Source organism: Poromitra crassiceps (assembly GCF_964638095.1).
Source record: "Poromitra crassiceps genome assembly, chromosome: 20".
In the NCBI taxonomy this organism is placed as follows: Eukaryota; Metazoa; Chordata; class Actinopteri; order Beryciformes; family Melamphaidae; genus Poromitra; species Poromitra crassiceps.
Genome location: NC_139637.1, coordinates 9,075,080 through 9,090,620, shown reverse-complemented (window position 1 = coordinate 9,090,620; position 15,541 = coordinate 9,075,080). Strand labels below are relative to the sequence as shown.

The window sequence follows — 15,541 nt, the reverse complement described above, 5'->3', positions numbered from 1 at the left end:
CAAGGCTACAGCTGCAGGATCAAATGGACAAAAAGACTGCAACACCACAAACACGACCAGAGCTCAGACAACAACTAACCATAAAGCACTATCCAGTGGCAGTATGGCCGCCTGTCACTCAACCGGGCCACGCCCTTAATTATGCATAACTTTAAACCTTTATTAAATGTAAACGGCTGAGTGATGCAAAAATTGACCCCCCTACAGTTGTTATGAAAAGGTGAAATTAGCTATATAGACCAAAACTGTGTTTCGGTCCAGGCTGTAAAGATGTTTAATTACTGTTGGGGCATTTTAACAGGAACGACGGGACTTCTGAGTCCTGCCTCAAGTGGCCATTCGAGGAATTACAGCTTAAACAAAGACTTCCGCATCTTCAGGGGAAAGGTGGTGGGCTTGCCCCTTGGTCAAACCCTGAGCTAGCCCCCTGGTGGTCACTGAGCAGCTACCAGATCCGTCTGGGGGTTGAGATCTTTGCTCAAGGTCGAGTGGTGGTAGTTGCACAGAGTGGAGAAAGAATCATTCACTCTGACTTTGAAAGTTGGTACTGGGATTCAAACCTGCAACCTACTGGTCAAAACCCTGCTTCTCTAACATGTTCACTGCCACCACCCTGTTTTATCAATCCTTAGCAGGATCCAGCAGAAGAGAGCAGACTCCCCTGTACCCAGCTGTGTGTCCATGAAGAGTGACTGGTCTATGACTCATCCTCCTGTGTTCAAAGATGGACAGCAGCCTACTGAGCAAAGGTAAGCAGGGGTGCAAACTTGTCACCTTTCGGCGAAATTCGCAGTTTTTAATCCAAAATAGATCATTTGTGTGATTCGTGTAGATCTGTTGAGTGTTTGAAATTGGGGTGGGGTGGTGAGGGATGTGCCGGGCGCTGTCTGGCGCTGACTTCCGAGTTGTCAAAAACAGATTCACTTCACACTGATCACGCTATGACTGAGTGTGTGTCCCACAGCGTGCTGTCAATCTCTCCCCCCGCATCATGCACACACAGAAAGGGAGGGAAATAGCAAAATAAAATGTTTTCAATGGCTTCTGTGTGCTTTATACTTGTGCAGAATCGTTTTATTTTGAAAATATCCGACTGGACGTCGTATTGTTATTATCGCTAACTAACACAGGAGTGCAGCCGGTCAGTGCGTCTCTGCTTCGTGAGCTGGATTAGCTCGCTGGCATAACCAGACGGACCAGACTCCAAAACAGATGAGATTAAAATGTGTCAGACACTGGTTTTGTATGCAGGAGACAAGGCTACAGCTGCAGGATCAAATGGACAAAAAGACTGCAACACCACAAACACGACCAGAGCTCAGACAACAACTAACCATAAAGCACTATCCAGTGGCAGTATGGCCGCCTGTCACTCAACCGGGCCACGCCCTTAATTATGCATAACTTTAAACCTTTATTAAATGTAAACGGCTGAGACACAGCCGAAGAAGGGTGTGTCTGAGCTAAAAACTTTGGCACTTCCATGTGAATAATGGCTCGGTATTGGAAACTGTGTATTGATAACGTGTATATTGCGTGAAGCCATTGGAGCCGACCTCCCAGTGGTTAGAGGACCCGCGCATCCGAGACTCTGAAGAAGGAATGAGTGATGAGTCTCGCGCTAGCTAGCTGGCTGCTAGCTGGCCGCTAGCTGCTCCGGTATGCTTAGCTTTTAGGTGATAGCTCAAACTCTATGTACTTCGGTGATATTTTAATTCCGTTTTACACAAGGTGCAAACTACTGTTGACTTGTCCACTGTGCCATTTGGGAGTTTTTTAAAGTAAAACGAGCCATTTAGAAGCATATTGCTGTCTTTATCCTCCATGCCTGCACAGGCAGGAGACAGGAAACGGCTGCGACCAGCTTGATTACAAGTACGGGTGCGACGAAGGGACAAAATAGCGGCAGGCGATTAACGCGATAAAAAAAAACGCGTTATGGTCGGCCCTTAAGCGCATCGCGATTAACGCGTTAACGCTGACAGCCCTAATAACAACACTATTGCACTATTGAGGGGAAACATCTGAGCTGGCATTACGTTAAACCAAAAAGTATTGGACGCAGTCGCGCACATCCAAAAACCGTAAAGCAGGTGCAGGAAGCAAAAAACAGTACAAAGTGAATCACTGGAGCTCCAATTACCTTAGCCATCCAACATTGATGTTTCGAGCTACTGCTCTTCCTCACGGTGAAAACACACCGCACGCGACTCCTGCACGTAAGCTGAGCGGCACGACCTTGTGCGCAGCCAGTTTTCATTAGGACACCATGTTAACAGATCTGTCAGTCCACACCGAATTGCGCGCAGCGCGCACCGCGCAGCTCACGCTCAGCTCAGTGGACGCTCATGCCGCGCAACTCAGCCTGGATTTCTATTTTCCTGCGCGGCCATCGGCGCCCGTGAGCGACTCTGTCAAGCAGAACAGATCAGATAAGGGCAGACAGGAACTCCCAAACCGGACATTCGTCAAATAAAACCAATTTCAAAGTGAAATAATGTTTATTTACGTTGTTGATTGCCTCTTTGGAAGTGTGCAAAGAGAGAAACAGCAGTTGGAGAGGGGGAGCGGCTTCTAGGGGCTCGTTGCCTGCGGAGCAACAAGTAGAGAGCTAGGACTCGCCTTCTCTCTACAACAGCACGCACTGGGAAAACGGCAGGAGAACAGACTTAAATATGATGCAATTGCATTTTATAACGTCGAAGGTAGCCATTAACAGTTATCCCAAACATATTACTTTGTATATTTATGTCGTTATTTACTACCCATGATAACGAAGACAGTAGATCTGGGGCAAAATATATAGCGGACGAGCAGAGCGCGCAAAGTGAGCTGCTCTCTGTGTGGACACTTTAAGCGACTTCTGCGCGGAGGTGCGCTGCGCCGCGCATGCGCGCAAGTTCCGCGTACCGGTGTGTCCCTGCCGTCAGACATAAAAATTGTTACAAAGACGCCATGTTTAAATACACCCGTCATGTGATAGTCACATGACTCCAGAAAAGATACATAAAAGTTACATAAAAGCCACAGATGCACAACAACAGACACACAGTAGACAAATTATGTTTACATAACCATCAAGTATATATACAGGGTAAAAATACATATAGATCAGACCCTTAGGGCCCTATCGTTGTACGGCGCTATCGTTTGCGCTGCCTTTACGCTGCGTTTGCGCGCCTCTTATTGCTATCTTCCCAGCGTCTTAAGCTATTGTCTGCCTCCACCGTCCAGTTTTGCGCTGTGATGACACAGGTGTAGGCGTGGCCCGGGCGTGTCGGTGGGCCTCTACCCTATCATGTGTCTCGCACAAGTGTCATTTAGCGCTGTGGGGAAGATACCGGGCCCTATCGTTGCATCGGCGCAGTTTCTAGGCCGAGCGGCAGGTGCAGATCAAAGCAGTGGGCGTGGACAGGCGCACTTGATATCGTTGTGCTGGCGCTAGATGCAGCCCAAAGCATTACAACCACGCCTTTTAGGCGTAAAATTATGCACTGTCATGCTCATTGGATAAGTGCAATAAACGAATGGCACGCTTGCCTTTTTAGCTCCAATTCCACTGGTCCCGCAAAACCAGAGGAAACCCAAGCCTCTGATCCCCCCCCCCCCCCCCCACCTCCCTTCATCCCGTCTGTCTCCATATATCGGCTATTATTCCATATTATGATGCTTCTCAAACCAATCTAACTGCAGTTTAAATACTGCAAGCATGTAAATACGCTACACTATAGCAATATCAAAGTGAAAATAATGTTCTATGCATCAGCTAGAAAAATATAGCCTATTAGATTGGTGAAAGTTTGTCCAGAAAGATATCATTTTCTCTCGCCTGCTGCAGGAAGGATGATGCACATAAATATAGCCTACATTATGTCAAGTCATTGCATAAATGTGTTTTTATTGTAAAACTAAATGTGAAATAGGGCCAAGTTATTGGAGGGACATCACAGTATAGCAGATGCCATTAGAAGCGCGTTCCGAAGCGCGTTCCGCTGTTACTTCTCTAAATCACGTTAACTCGACAAGGGGTATATATAGGCCCAGGAGGACATATATGTTTCACATAGGGTGGTGTTTTCATTTCGATGTTTTATTTGGTCCAATATTGAAATGTTGACAATGGCAGGCTGTGTTACCATTACACATTAATTTAGAACTACCTTTTATATCTATTTTGGCTCATTTGGTTGCTATTTAGTAGCGAAATGGAGAAACACAATGCATGCTGGGAACTCAGAGAGAGAGAGAGAGAAGGGTGACAGAGAAGAGGCAGTGAAGGCACAGAATAGGCCTGCTTTTCAAAAGCGCAAAGCGCTAAATGTACGCCAGGTCCCAAGATATCACTAGGCTGGTATTTAGCGCCGACACGCCCACTTTGGGACTGCGCCACGCCCATTCGGCCTAAAGCGCATTTGGCAGCCTAAAGCCTATTGCTATCTTGCCGAAACAGGCGCAAGGCACGTTTTTTTGCGGTTAAGGCCCGTAATAGCGCCGATGGCCTGTGGGAGAATAGAGCCCACCGTCGGTATGTGCCGAGCACAAAGAGAGGTTTGGGAGTTGCCTGTTCCAAAATAGGCGTTACAGCGCAATGTGTTAGAAAGAAATCGCATTACATTACATTACATTACGTTATTTGGAAGACGCTTTTATCCAAAGCAACTTACAATAACACCTATAAGAAATAAGAAATCGCCTTGGGTGCTCTCAATTTTAACGCCAGGAAATAGCTGGTCTTAGCGCAAACGCAGACGTACGCCTGAGCGCAGACAGTCTCTACATCTGCGTGCAGTGCAGGAAGTCCTTGCTTGGATACATTTACTCACGGCATGGATGTCACTCTCCTCGCGCCTGCACACACTCTTCTCTCCTCGGAATGCCACGTTGAGTTTCAACTATAGCCTGCATTCCAGAAAAAACACACCTTGATTTAAAAATGAGAATTCGTTTGTCATGGTTTTATTAGGCTACATAATTCCCGACCATACAGGTCTGTGGTGTAACATTAGATTACTTTAGGTAGGAGACCACATGCCACAGGCATGACCACACCTCCACAATACTTTTGGGCATAAACACGCCTATACGGAGATGTGCGCGGAGATGACGTGAAGCGCAGCGGGCCGACACGCCCACAATTAGGGCTTTGCGCGGCGCTATTCCAGCGCAAAACGGGCGCTAACGCAAAATTACCGCCGTCGGGAAGATAGAGCCCTTAAAGTACATAAGGAAAACAAGATCAGGCCAAATGGCCATCATACCTTGGATGATGGTATGGTCTAGAGTGGCGCTTCTCAGGGGCGGAGCGACCCTATCAGCCCAGAGGGGGCGAAGCTTTTAGGGGGGCCCACGCCGCCGGCCGCGAAGAAAAATTTGCCTTTTTTGCATGTTTGAATCGGCCGGAGAGACGGCACCCGGTACGGGATGGGTTTAGCACCCCAGCCTGGCTCTCTCGTGAGGGAGAAATCCACAAACGCTACGGATTAGCCTCCTGAAAAGCTGTATAAAGATCGGCGCGGCCTGGGGTCCTTCAGGCTAGAGCGAGGTGCTCGCCGCAGGCGAATGACGTGCAGCGCACAGGCCCCCTTGAGGTCCTGAGGCATCCTCTTTGTCTATGGTACGGCATAGTAGGATTGCCTTTTGGGAGGGTCTGGTGAGACGAAGGAGGAGCGCGGCCTGGATTAACCCACAGAGCCTTAGCCCTCCATGCACCGAAGGGTCTTTCAATGCTGCGGTGTAGCACTAGCTCTATTGCAGCGGATTGGGCATGATCAACCCTTCCGCGGGCAACGCTGGGGTCGGGGTCTTAATCGGCCTCGGCTGGGTCTACTGGGCGAGGGTGTATGATGTTGGACAGACCCGAAACACCTTACGACCCCAGTTAACATCACTGATGACGCGTCCCAGCGCATGCTGAAGCATTGTATCTTGAACAGTGGAATATCTAATTTCAACACACAAATGTTATTGTATATTGATTAGGGGTGTCACAATATATCGTCCCACGAAATTTCGCGATAGTAAAACGTCACGATATGTATCGTTGAGATGAAATCTCATATCGCAATTTTTTTTTTTTTTTTTTTTTTTTAAATAGACAAAGAAACGTCTGTTTGTTGAAGTTCAATGTGTGGAAAGTAGTTCAGTTGAACAAGTCTCTGAAGAGACACATGAGAAGTTATACAGGAGAGAAACCATTCAATTGAGTTTCTGGCAAAACTGTTTACTTGACAGGAAAAACTGAAGATGCATAAAAAATAGACTAAGAAAAGTCTTGTTGTTTGAGTTTGAAGAAAAACTGAAGATGCATAATGAGAATTTATACTGCTGAGAAACCTTTTAGTTCAAAGTAAATCTAAGTGACGGTGTACAGTAACTCATTCTATTTCAAGATAAGCCTTATCTCCAATCTCATGTTTTTTCTAGTTGTTATTGTAATAACAATTTCCCACAACAGCATGTTTTGTATTTGTGCATTTCAAATAAAATACTACTTTTCCAGTCATATATTGTCATTATTCAAGTTTAAAAAAATATTGTTAAAATCGTATCGTATCGTATCGTATCGTTATCGTGAACCCAGTATCGTGATACGTATCGTATCGTGAACTGAGTGTATCGTGACACCCCTAATATTGATTGAATTCCGCTCACACTCACACCACTGACTTTATTAAATAAAGTCATTTTAAGTCCGTGAATATGTATTTCTCCACTCTTCTTCTGGGGGCGTGGCCGCGTTTCAACTGCACAGCAGTGCCACGCCCCCAGAAGAAGAGTCTCTGAAAAGCGAAAGATACCGTTTCCGGCTACACAAATAAGCATAGTACTCGTAAACTGAAAGTTAACAAACACCGTTGCCAGTCCGTTATGAGGGAAGACACCCGTGGCTACGTGTAAGTACTTTTGTCTTTGTGATTCGTGCATGTTTGAAGCCAGCCGAGCTTGCTTTGGGTCTGACTTCCACGGAGAAGGGCAAGCCGTGCGCAACTCTAAAGGAGAATCCATTTAGAGTTGCGTGTCGCGGCTACTTGGACCCCATGACCACTCCTGACACCTGAATAAAGAAATCAGCACCATATAAACAATAATTAGATGTGAGCACACTGTACACACTCAATGAGATCCAAGATGCACTGGGTGCTACGGGTGTCCTCCTCCCTTGTGTATGAAGGGAGTGCTGTCACTAAGGGCTGAAGAGAATGATCCACAAAGGCCGAGATTCTTTCAGTGACAGAACCCATAGCAGCAATTATGGGGCGTCCAGGGGTGTGTCCACAAATGATTTATGAATTTTAGGAAGGGTGTAAAATACAGGTGTGATTGGATACTCAACTTTCATAAATGCGTGTTCAAGATTCAAGATTCAAGATTTTTATTGTCACTCCATGGTACAAGTATCACGTGTGAAATTCTTGTGCTGTGGACTCCGTTTACGACATAGTACAAATAGGCAACAGCAATGAGCAATAGGCAATAAGAAATAGGCATCAATAAGCAATACTAAGCAGCAATAGGCAATGAGGCAGAATAGCGATAAGACAAGTCAGTGGCATATTCATTGCACATAGGTGCACATGTTATGTGCATACGTTAGACATGTTCGGACATTTTAATTCGACGTATTTGACATACAGTGCAAATAGCATGTACCTTATTAAACATACAATTAAACATTAGGCATTGTGCATACGTTAGACGTGTTCAGACATTTTAAATTCGACGTAATTGACATACAGGTGCAAATAGCATGTACCTTGTTAGACATACAATTAAACATTAGGCATACATAATGGTAGCAGCTGCAGTACGGTACGGTACGACTACTGCACTATTTGTGTATGTTAAGGAGTCTCGTGGCCTGCGGGAAGAAACTGTTCCTCAAGCGATTTGTGCGTGCTTTTGGAACCCTGTATCTCCTCCCTGAGGGTAGCAGGGAGAACAGGCTGTTGTGGGGATGGTTTGTGTCTTTGATGATCTTCAGGGACCTCCTGAGGCACCGCTGGTTATACAGTTCGTGCAGTTCTGGCAACTCGTCTCCTGTTACGTGCTGGGCCGCGCGCCTCACCCTCCATAGCGCCCTGCGGTCCATGGTGGTACAGTTCCCGTACCAGGCGGTGAAGCAGCCAGTCAGCAGGCTTTCAATGGTGCCTCTGTAGAAGTCCCTGAGGATTTCTTTCCTTAGCCCAAACTTCTTCAGGCGCCTGAGTCCGTGTATTCGCTGTTGGGCCTTTTTGACAACAGTGGCGGTGTGGCCGGCCCAGGTCAGGTCCTGGTGGATGTTGACTCCCAGGTACTTGAAGCTGTCCACCCTTTCCACCACTGTGCCGTTGATGGTGATTGGGGGGTGTGTGCCCCCCCCTCTCCTGTAGTCCACAATGATCTCCTTGGTCTTGGAGACGTTCAGAGAGAGGTGGTTGTCCTGGCACCATTGTTCCAGGACCCTCACCTCCTCTCTGTAGGCCGTCTCGTCGCCCCCTGAGATCAGCCCCACGACTGCTGTGTCGTCTGCAAACTTCACGATGGTGTTTGAAGTTTGAGTCGCCACGCAGTCGTGGGTGTAGAGGTCGTACCAGAAGGGGCTGGAGACGCACCCCTGGGGCGCTCCTATGCTGATGGTCAGCGGGGAGGAGGTGAGGTTGCCCACCCTCACCACCTGGCGGCGGTCTGTCAGGAAGTCCAGGATCCAGTCGCACATCGCTGTGTTTAGTCCCAGGTCCCTGAGTTTGCTTACCAGCCTGGAGGGTACTATGGTGTTGAATGCTGAGCTGTAGTCCACGAACAGCATTCTCACATAGGTGTCCTTCCCCTCCAGGTGGGACAGGGCGGTGTGGAGCACGTGTGCCACTGCATCCGCTGTGCTCCTGTTGGGGCGGTATGCAAACTGTAGCGGGTCGTGGTCCGGGGGGAGTGTGGGGCGGATCTTTGATATGACCAGCTTTTCAAGGCACTTGCTGGCTATTGGCGTGAGGGCTATAGGGCGCCAGTCATTGAGGCTGGTCACTTTTTGCTGTTTGGGAATGGGGATGATTGTTGCTGCCTTGAAGCAGGAGGGAACTCGTCGGAGGGAGAGGGACTGGTTGAAGATGTCTGTGTACACGGCTGCCAGCTGGTGGGCGCAGGCCTTGAGGACCCGCCAGGGGATGCCGTCCGGGCCGGCCGCCTTGCGTGGGTTGATACGCAGGAACGACCGGCACACTTCATCCTCAGTGATGGTGAGGGGGCGGTCTGTGGGGGGTGGAGGGTGGGGGGGGTTGGTGGTTAGGTGGGAATTGGGGGGGGGTGGGGGTGAAGAGGAAAAAGAGAAAATGGTGGGAAACTTCAGGTTTCGTGATAAGTTTATTTTCAAGTTGCTGGTTGAGTAGACTGTGAACCTGTGTCTTAAAGACACAAATGGGGTTGGGATCCAACTTTCTGTAAAACTTAGAGTTGTTGAGTTGCTTTTGGATTTCCCTGTCATATGAGTCGCGGTTGAGGACCACGATAGCACCCCCCTTATCTGCACTCTGAACCACCAATGTTTTATCATCCCTTATATAGCCTTAAGTTCATCCAGTTGTTCCTTAGATAGATTATTCCTCACTTTGTACTCCTTTATTTTACTAAAGATAGTAGACACATCCCTCTCAACCAGTCTACAATAAATGTCCAGAGATGGCTTTCTGTACTTGGGAGGTATAAAGTAGGATTTACCTCTAAACTTGCTAGAGGGTTTTAAAGGAGTGGGACTGCTGTTAGGATCATGTGGCTCTGTGTTCGTGGTGGGTTGAAGCGGGACATCCTGTGTACTGCTGCTGCTGCTGCTGCTGCTGCTGAGGACAGAGTTAGTAACCTCATGTGTATGAGCAGTCTCAGAGTGGCCATTACGTTACGTTAAACCAAACCTGACGAGGATGCATTTGATTAGTGTTCATGTTAGCTGCTGTGGCTAGCGAACACTAGCTCAACTGGCGTGGCCTGCTCTCAGGCACTCAGGCTGATCAAACATCCCCGTATTCAAAGCACTTAAACACACAATCCCTGGACGTTTCATTTCAGGTAAAGATGATTCTATATGGTTTACTCCAGCTCTGGGAGTATGAACTCCAAAATCCAATCCACTAACATTATTAAGCTAACCAGGAGTCCCACTATAAACCAAATAGGGACTTTTGAGTTGAGCTATATGCAGAACTGGACAGAGCCATCATCTGTTTGGAGACCAATAATAAGGAAAACAAACACACACATTACATTAAAAAAATCTGTCAACATCACATAGTGTCTTTTCTTTCATCTTTCATCTTTCCATGTCTTCCCCATTCACTTCAATAGAACTGGCCCCAATGCAAAATTCAAACAGATCAGTAACATGACAATAAAAGTCTAAATTACTAGGCTGCCTTTTGTCATTGTGTTTTATCTGCAGACTAAGCGGTTCAGTTCAATAAAAGCCTTTATTTTTTGTATTGTTTAATTGAGTGATACTTTACTAAAACAATCATATATATTACCGTAATTATGCCAATAAGAGCCCGGGCGCTTATTCAATTTGGAGACGGGCGGTAAAAGGAAGACAGGCGGCAATTAGAGTCAGGCGGTTATTTCCATTTGGGCATAATTGAGCCAGGCGATTATTATTTTTTGAACAGAAATGCCTGCTCAGCAAAAATGGAAAGTATCAAATTGCTTATTTAAACCAGTGAGATAGTACTTAGTACACACAAGAGGCTACAGTAGGTACAGGCAGTTTAAACCAGTGAGATAGTACTTAGTACACACAAGAGGGTAGGTACAGGCAGTTTTGAACATGCCTAGTATTGTACAACGGACTGGAATGAACTAAAACAATTGATAGCCTTCGTCTTCATCGCCATCATCATCATCATCATCATCATCCAACTACTGTATCAGTTCATTGCTCTCCTCTTCTTCCTCTGCCAAGCAGCCATACCATATTTTAAACAAGTAACATTAGCCACCGCTCACACATTCAGTTGTTTGTGTTTCATTGGAAAGAAGTCATAGCAACGTTATTAGTCTCGCTTGCCAGACACTCCCAGCAAAGCAACATAGAAGGCACGCTAACGTAGCTAGCTACCAAGCTAACGCCAAACAAATAAACAGCACTGCAGCACTATCGTTAGACAAAACAAGGAGACTTGCCAAATAGTAGGTAGATGCCAAGTTTCCAATACATGTCCAGTATAATGGGTATAATCCATACTGCATTTATGATCGCTGTTCCGCTGAGAGAAATGCACTTTTACAAGGCACAACTGAGCTACGTTAGCGTAAGTTGCCCACTGCTCCTGGTTAGACAGCGTCTCCAGCACGTTGCAGGAATCCGTAGCATTAAACAATGCGGTATGCATACTTGAATCATGTCGGTTACAGCATGTATAAATAAAATATAAAACTGTCTGACAGGATGAAACTTCCGCCTGACTTCCTCCAAAACAACGTCATTACCGTAAGTGACTGAATTTAGTCAACACAAAAACATACAGTGCAAAATACCGTATTTATTCTAAAAAACGCCCCAGCGGGAAAATGAGTCAGGTGCTTATTATGCTAAATCAATTTGGACCCGGCGGTAAAGGGAAGACCCGGCGGCAATTAGAGTACAGGCGCTTATTGTAAGAATTACGGTATATCAGAAGTGCTCTTTGTTTTGTGTTCACAGTAGTGATGTCAGTTAGATTTGGTTAGGTCAGAGCTATGGAATAGTCTTTTAAATCATCCATCTTTGCTCAACACATCTGTCTTTTGTCACCCCAGGTGTGCATAAAATACAGGTTAAGAACTTATTTATTTAAATACAAAGATGTGAAATAATTATCGGTTATTGTATCCGTTATAGGCCAGGAGAAGCAGATATTTATCGGTTATCGTATCGGCTGAAAAAAATCCATATCGTGCATCCCTAATTTACAGTGGATTTCACTGTGTGTGTGTGTGTGTGTGTGTGTGTGTGTGTGTGTGTGTGTGTGTGTGTGTGTGTGTGTGTGTGTGTGTGTGTGTGTGTGTGTGCGTGCGCGTGCATGTGCGTGCATTTGTGTGTGTGTGTGTGTGTGTGTGACATTATATGACCTAATACTTCATGTGTTCTCCAGAGTCCACCAGGAGAGGTCAGAGGTTCACAGTGGTCAGTCTGTCCAGGAGCTTCAAACAGACCTAGACTCCATATTTATGGTGTGTAAATGTACAACACATTTTACTGCAGCTACTGAATTACAAAACAACTACTCTGGTCTTATAACAGTCTGTTGTTGTTGTTGTTGTTGTTGTTTCTCCTCTAGTCTCTCCCAAGACTCAAATATTACGTTGCATACTACACAAATGAGTCTGTGCCACTTCACAGCCACTGCTGGGGTTTGAGGGCGGGTCTAGGCGGGTTGAAATTGAATGAGTGACAGGTCATAGGACCAATGAGAGAGCGGTTCGAAAAATGGGCTGCGCCTCCCGTGCAGAGCCATGTAGATAGAAGAGTCCCGACATCTCCATTCACTCCAATGGACCAGTTTTTTACTCTCAAGAGTTCCAGGAATTAAGGTCCTGGATTAAGCAGCACTGCCGAGTTGCAGCAAAATAGACAGTTTGTGTTGTACTCTGAAAGGGTTTTTTCCCCCTTGAATCAAATTGTACATTATCAGCTTTATTTTAGCATGCAAAAGTAGCGCCAGACCCATTCCTGGCTGTTCATTGGCTAATGAGTCTCACATTTTGGTCCTCCGCTGACACCACTCTCTCTCTAGAGGACACTACTCCCGTGTCGTCTGATCGCAGATTGCAAAGTCGTTACTCAGTGGTGGAGACTGAATCCACCACTGGCCAATCACTGGCCAAGTGAACGGTTCACTTCCGTCCCCAGCTGGCTGAGCAGAGTGTCCCAGACCCAGAGAGAGATCTGCAGCATGCAGTAACGTAGTGTATCAGCGTAACAACTCTCATGGGTCTGGCGTTGAGACTATTTCTCCCCAAACCCTGTTCCATCAGGAGGTCTTTTGCCTACTTCCTGGTCATTATTGTAGATAAGAATTTGTTCTTAACTAACTTCTTCCCTGGTAAAATAAAGAGTGTTGGTTGACGAGGTCTTCATGCTGCACTCTTTAGACCAGTGGATCTGATGTTATTACAGTATTATTATTTTTCAGAATGTTTAATTCAAATGTTATTCTGTTGCAGCTGCTTGAGGAGAACATTGTCACTTTTGTGAAGAAAGAGCTGAAGAGAGTCCAGCTGGTTCTGAGTTCAGATTACCCAGAATGCTTAGAGTGTCCGAGGGAAGAGGAGGAGGCTTTTCTAAACATCACACTGCTCTTCCTGAGGAGAATGAAGCAGGAGGAGCTGGCTGACTCTCTGCACAGCAGTAAGAGGCTTTAACAGCTTTAACATGATGGAGGGAGGAAGTGGTGGGAAAATGGGAGATATATGATTAGTTAAATATAGACATTTCTCAAGAAAGATTGATTCAATTCCAGATTGCAAAATAATATTCACAATCCTCATGAATCATCAGCTAAAATCATTGATTTATTCATGTGGGTGTATAATGCTGAACACAGTATTATTTAAGAACAAATGCCACCACAGATGCATTTCACATTGGGTAGCACACACAGTCAGGACCTGTTTGTCCACCAGTGATGAGCAGAATAGATGCCATGTGGTTAGGAAAAGTATGCATTCACAGATTAATATTTACACTTCTCATATTTACAGCAACATCCACTGATTGATGTAATTTGTACTTTCAGAAACTCTTGCTGGAGTGTGCCAACGTAATCACAAATCCAGTCTGAAGGAGAAGTTCCAGTGTCTGTTTGAGGGGATTGCTAAAGCAGGAAACCCAACACTTCTGAATCAGACCTACACAGAGCATTACCTCACAGAGGGAGGGAGTGGAGATGTCAATGATGAACATGAGGTGAGACAGATTGAAGCAGCATCCAGGAAACCAGTGAGACCGGAAACAATAATCAAAAGTGAAGACATCTTTAAACCCTTACCTGGAAGAGATGAACCAACCAGAACATTGATGACAAAGGGAGTGGCTGGCATTGGGAAAACAGTCTTAACACAGAAGTTCACTCTGGACTGGGCTGAAGACAAAGCCAACCAGGATATACAGTTCACATTTCCATTCACTTTCCGAGAGCTGAATCTGCTGAAAGGGAAAAAGTACAGTTTGGTGAAACTTCTTCATCACTTCTTTCCTGAGACCAAAGGAATCTTCAGATTTGACAAGTTCCATGTTGTGTTCATCTTTGACGGTGTGGATGAGTGTCGACTTCCTCTGGACTTCCAGAACAACAGGATTGTGACTGATGTTACAGAGTCAACCTCGGTGGACGTGCTGCTGACAAACCTTATCAAGGGGAAACTGCTTCCCGCTGCTCACCTCTGGATGACCACACGACCGGCAGCAGCCAAGCAGATCCCTCCTGAGTGCATTGACATGGTAACAGAGGTGAGAGGCTTCACTGACTCACAGAAGGATGAGTACTTCAGGAAGAGATTCAGAGATGAGGAGCAGGCCAGCAGAATCATTTCCCACATCAAGACTTCACGAACCCTCCACATCATGTGCCACATACCAGTGTTTTGTTGGATCACTGCTACAGTTCTGGAGCTTGTCTTGAAAACCAGAGAGAGAAGAGACATGCCCAAGACCCTGACTGAGATGTACATCCACTTCCTGCTGGTTCAGTCCAAACAGGCGGATGTCAAGTATCATGGGAGTGCTGAAACAGATCCAATCTGGAATACAGAGAGCAGTAAGATGATTCTCTCTCTGGGAAAACTGGCTTTTGAGGAGCTAGAGAGAGGCAACCTAATCTTCTATGAAGCCGACCTGAGAAAGTGTAACATTGATATCAGAGCAGCCTCAGTGTACTCAGGAGTGTTCACACAGATCTTTAAAGAGGAGCGTGGGCTGAACGAGGACACTGTGTTCTGCTTTGTCCATCTGAGCATTCAGGAGTTTCTGGCTGCAGTTTATGTCTTTCTGTCCTTCATCAACACTGGTGTCAATCTACTGTCAGAAAGTCAATCAACATCCTGGTGGTCAACACTATCAAGAGACAAATCTAAACTAACATGCCTCTACCAGAGTGCTGTGGACAAGGCCTTACAGAGTCCAAATGGACACCTGGACTTGTTCCTCCGCTTCCTCCTGGGTCTTTCACTAGAGACCAATCAGACTCTCCTAAGAGGCCTGCTGACACAGACAGGAAGTAGTTTGGAGACCAATCAGAAAACGGTCCAGTACATCCAGAAGAAGATCAAGGTGAATCCCTCTTCAGAGAAAAGCATCAATCTGTTCCACTGTCTGAATGAGCTGAATGACCATTCTCTAGTGGAGGAGATCCAACAGCACCTGAGTTCAGGAAGTCTCTCCAAAGCCGGACTCTCCCCTGCTCAGTGGTCAGCTCTGGTCTTCATCTTACTGTCATCAGAAAAAGAGCTCGATGTGTTTGACCTGAAGAAATACTCTGCTTCAGAGGAGGCTCTCCTGGGGCTGCTGCCGCTGGTCAAAGCCTCCAATAAATCTCTGTAGGTG

The 15,541-nt window shown here is 46.2% G+C and overlaps 1 protein-coding gene across 1 annotated transcript in view; it reads left to right on the top strand.

Annotated features, from left to right (window-relative positions):
- Positions 1 to 699: 699 nt before the first annotated feature.
- Positions 700 to 15,541, top strand: part of LOC310794845 (NLR family CARD domain-containing protein 3-like) — a gene marked incomplete at its 5' end in the record, with an annotated part of 34,247 nt that continues 19,405 nt past the window's right edge. Inside the window, 4 exons of the mRNA XM_083656897.1 lie at positions 700 to 749; positions 12,093 to 12,171; positions 13,165 to 13,348; positions 13,737 to 15,534. Of these exons, the coding sequence (XP_083513023.1) occupies positions 700 to 749; positions 12,093 to 12,171; positions 13,165 to 13,348; positions 13,737 to 15,534 (2,111 nt within the window). The remainder of the gene's footprint in view (positions 750 to 12,092; positions 12,172 to 13,164; positions 13,349 to 13,736; positions 15,535 to 15,541) is intronic.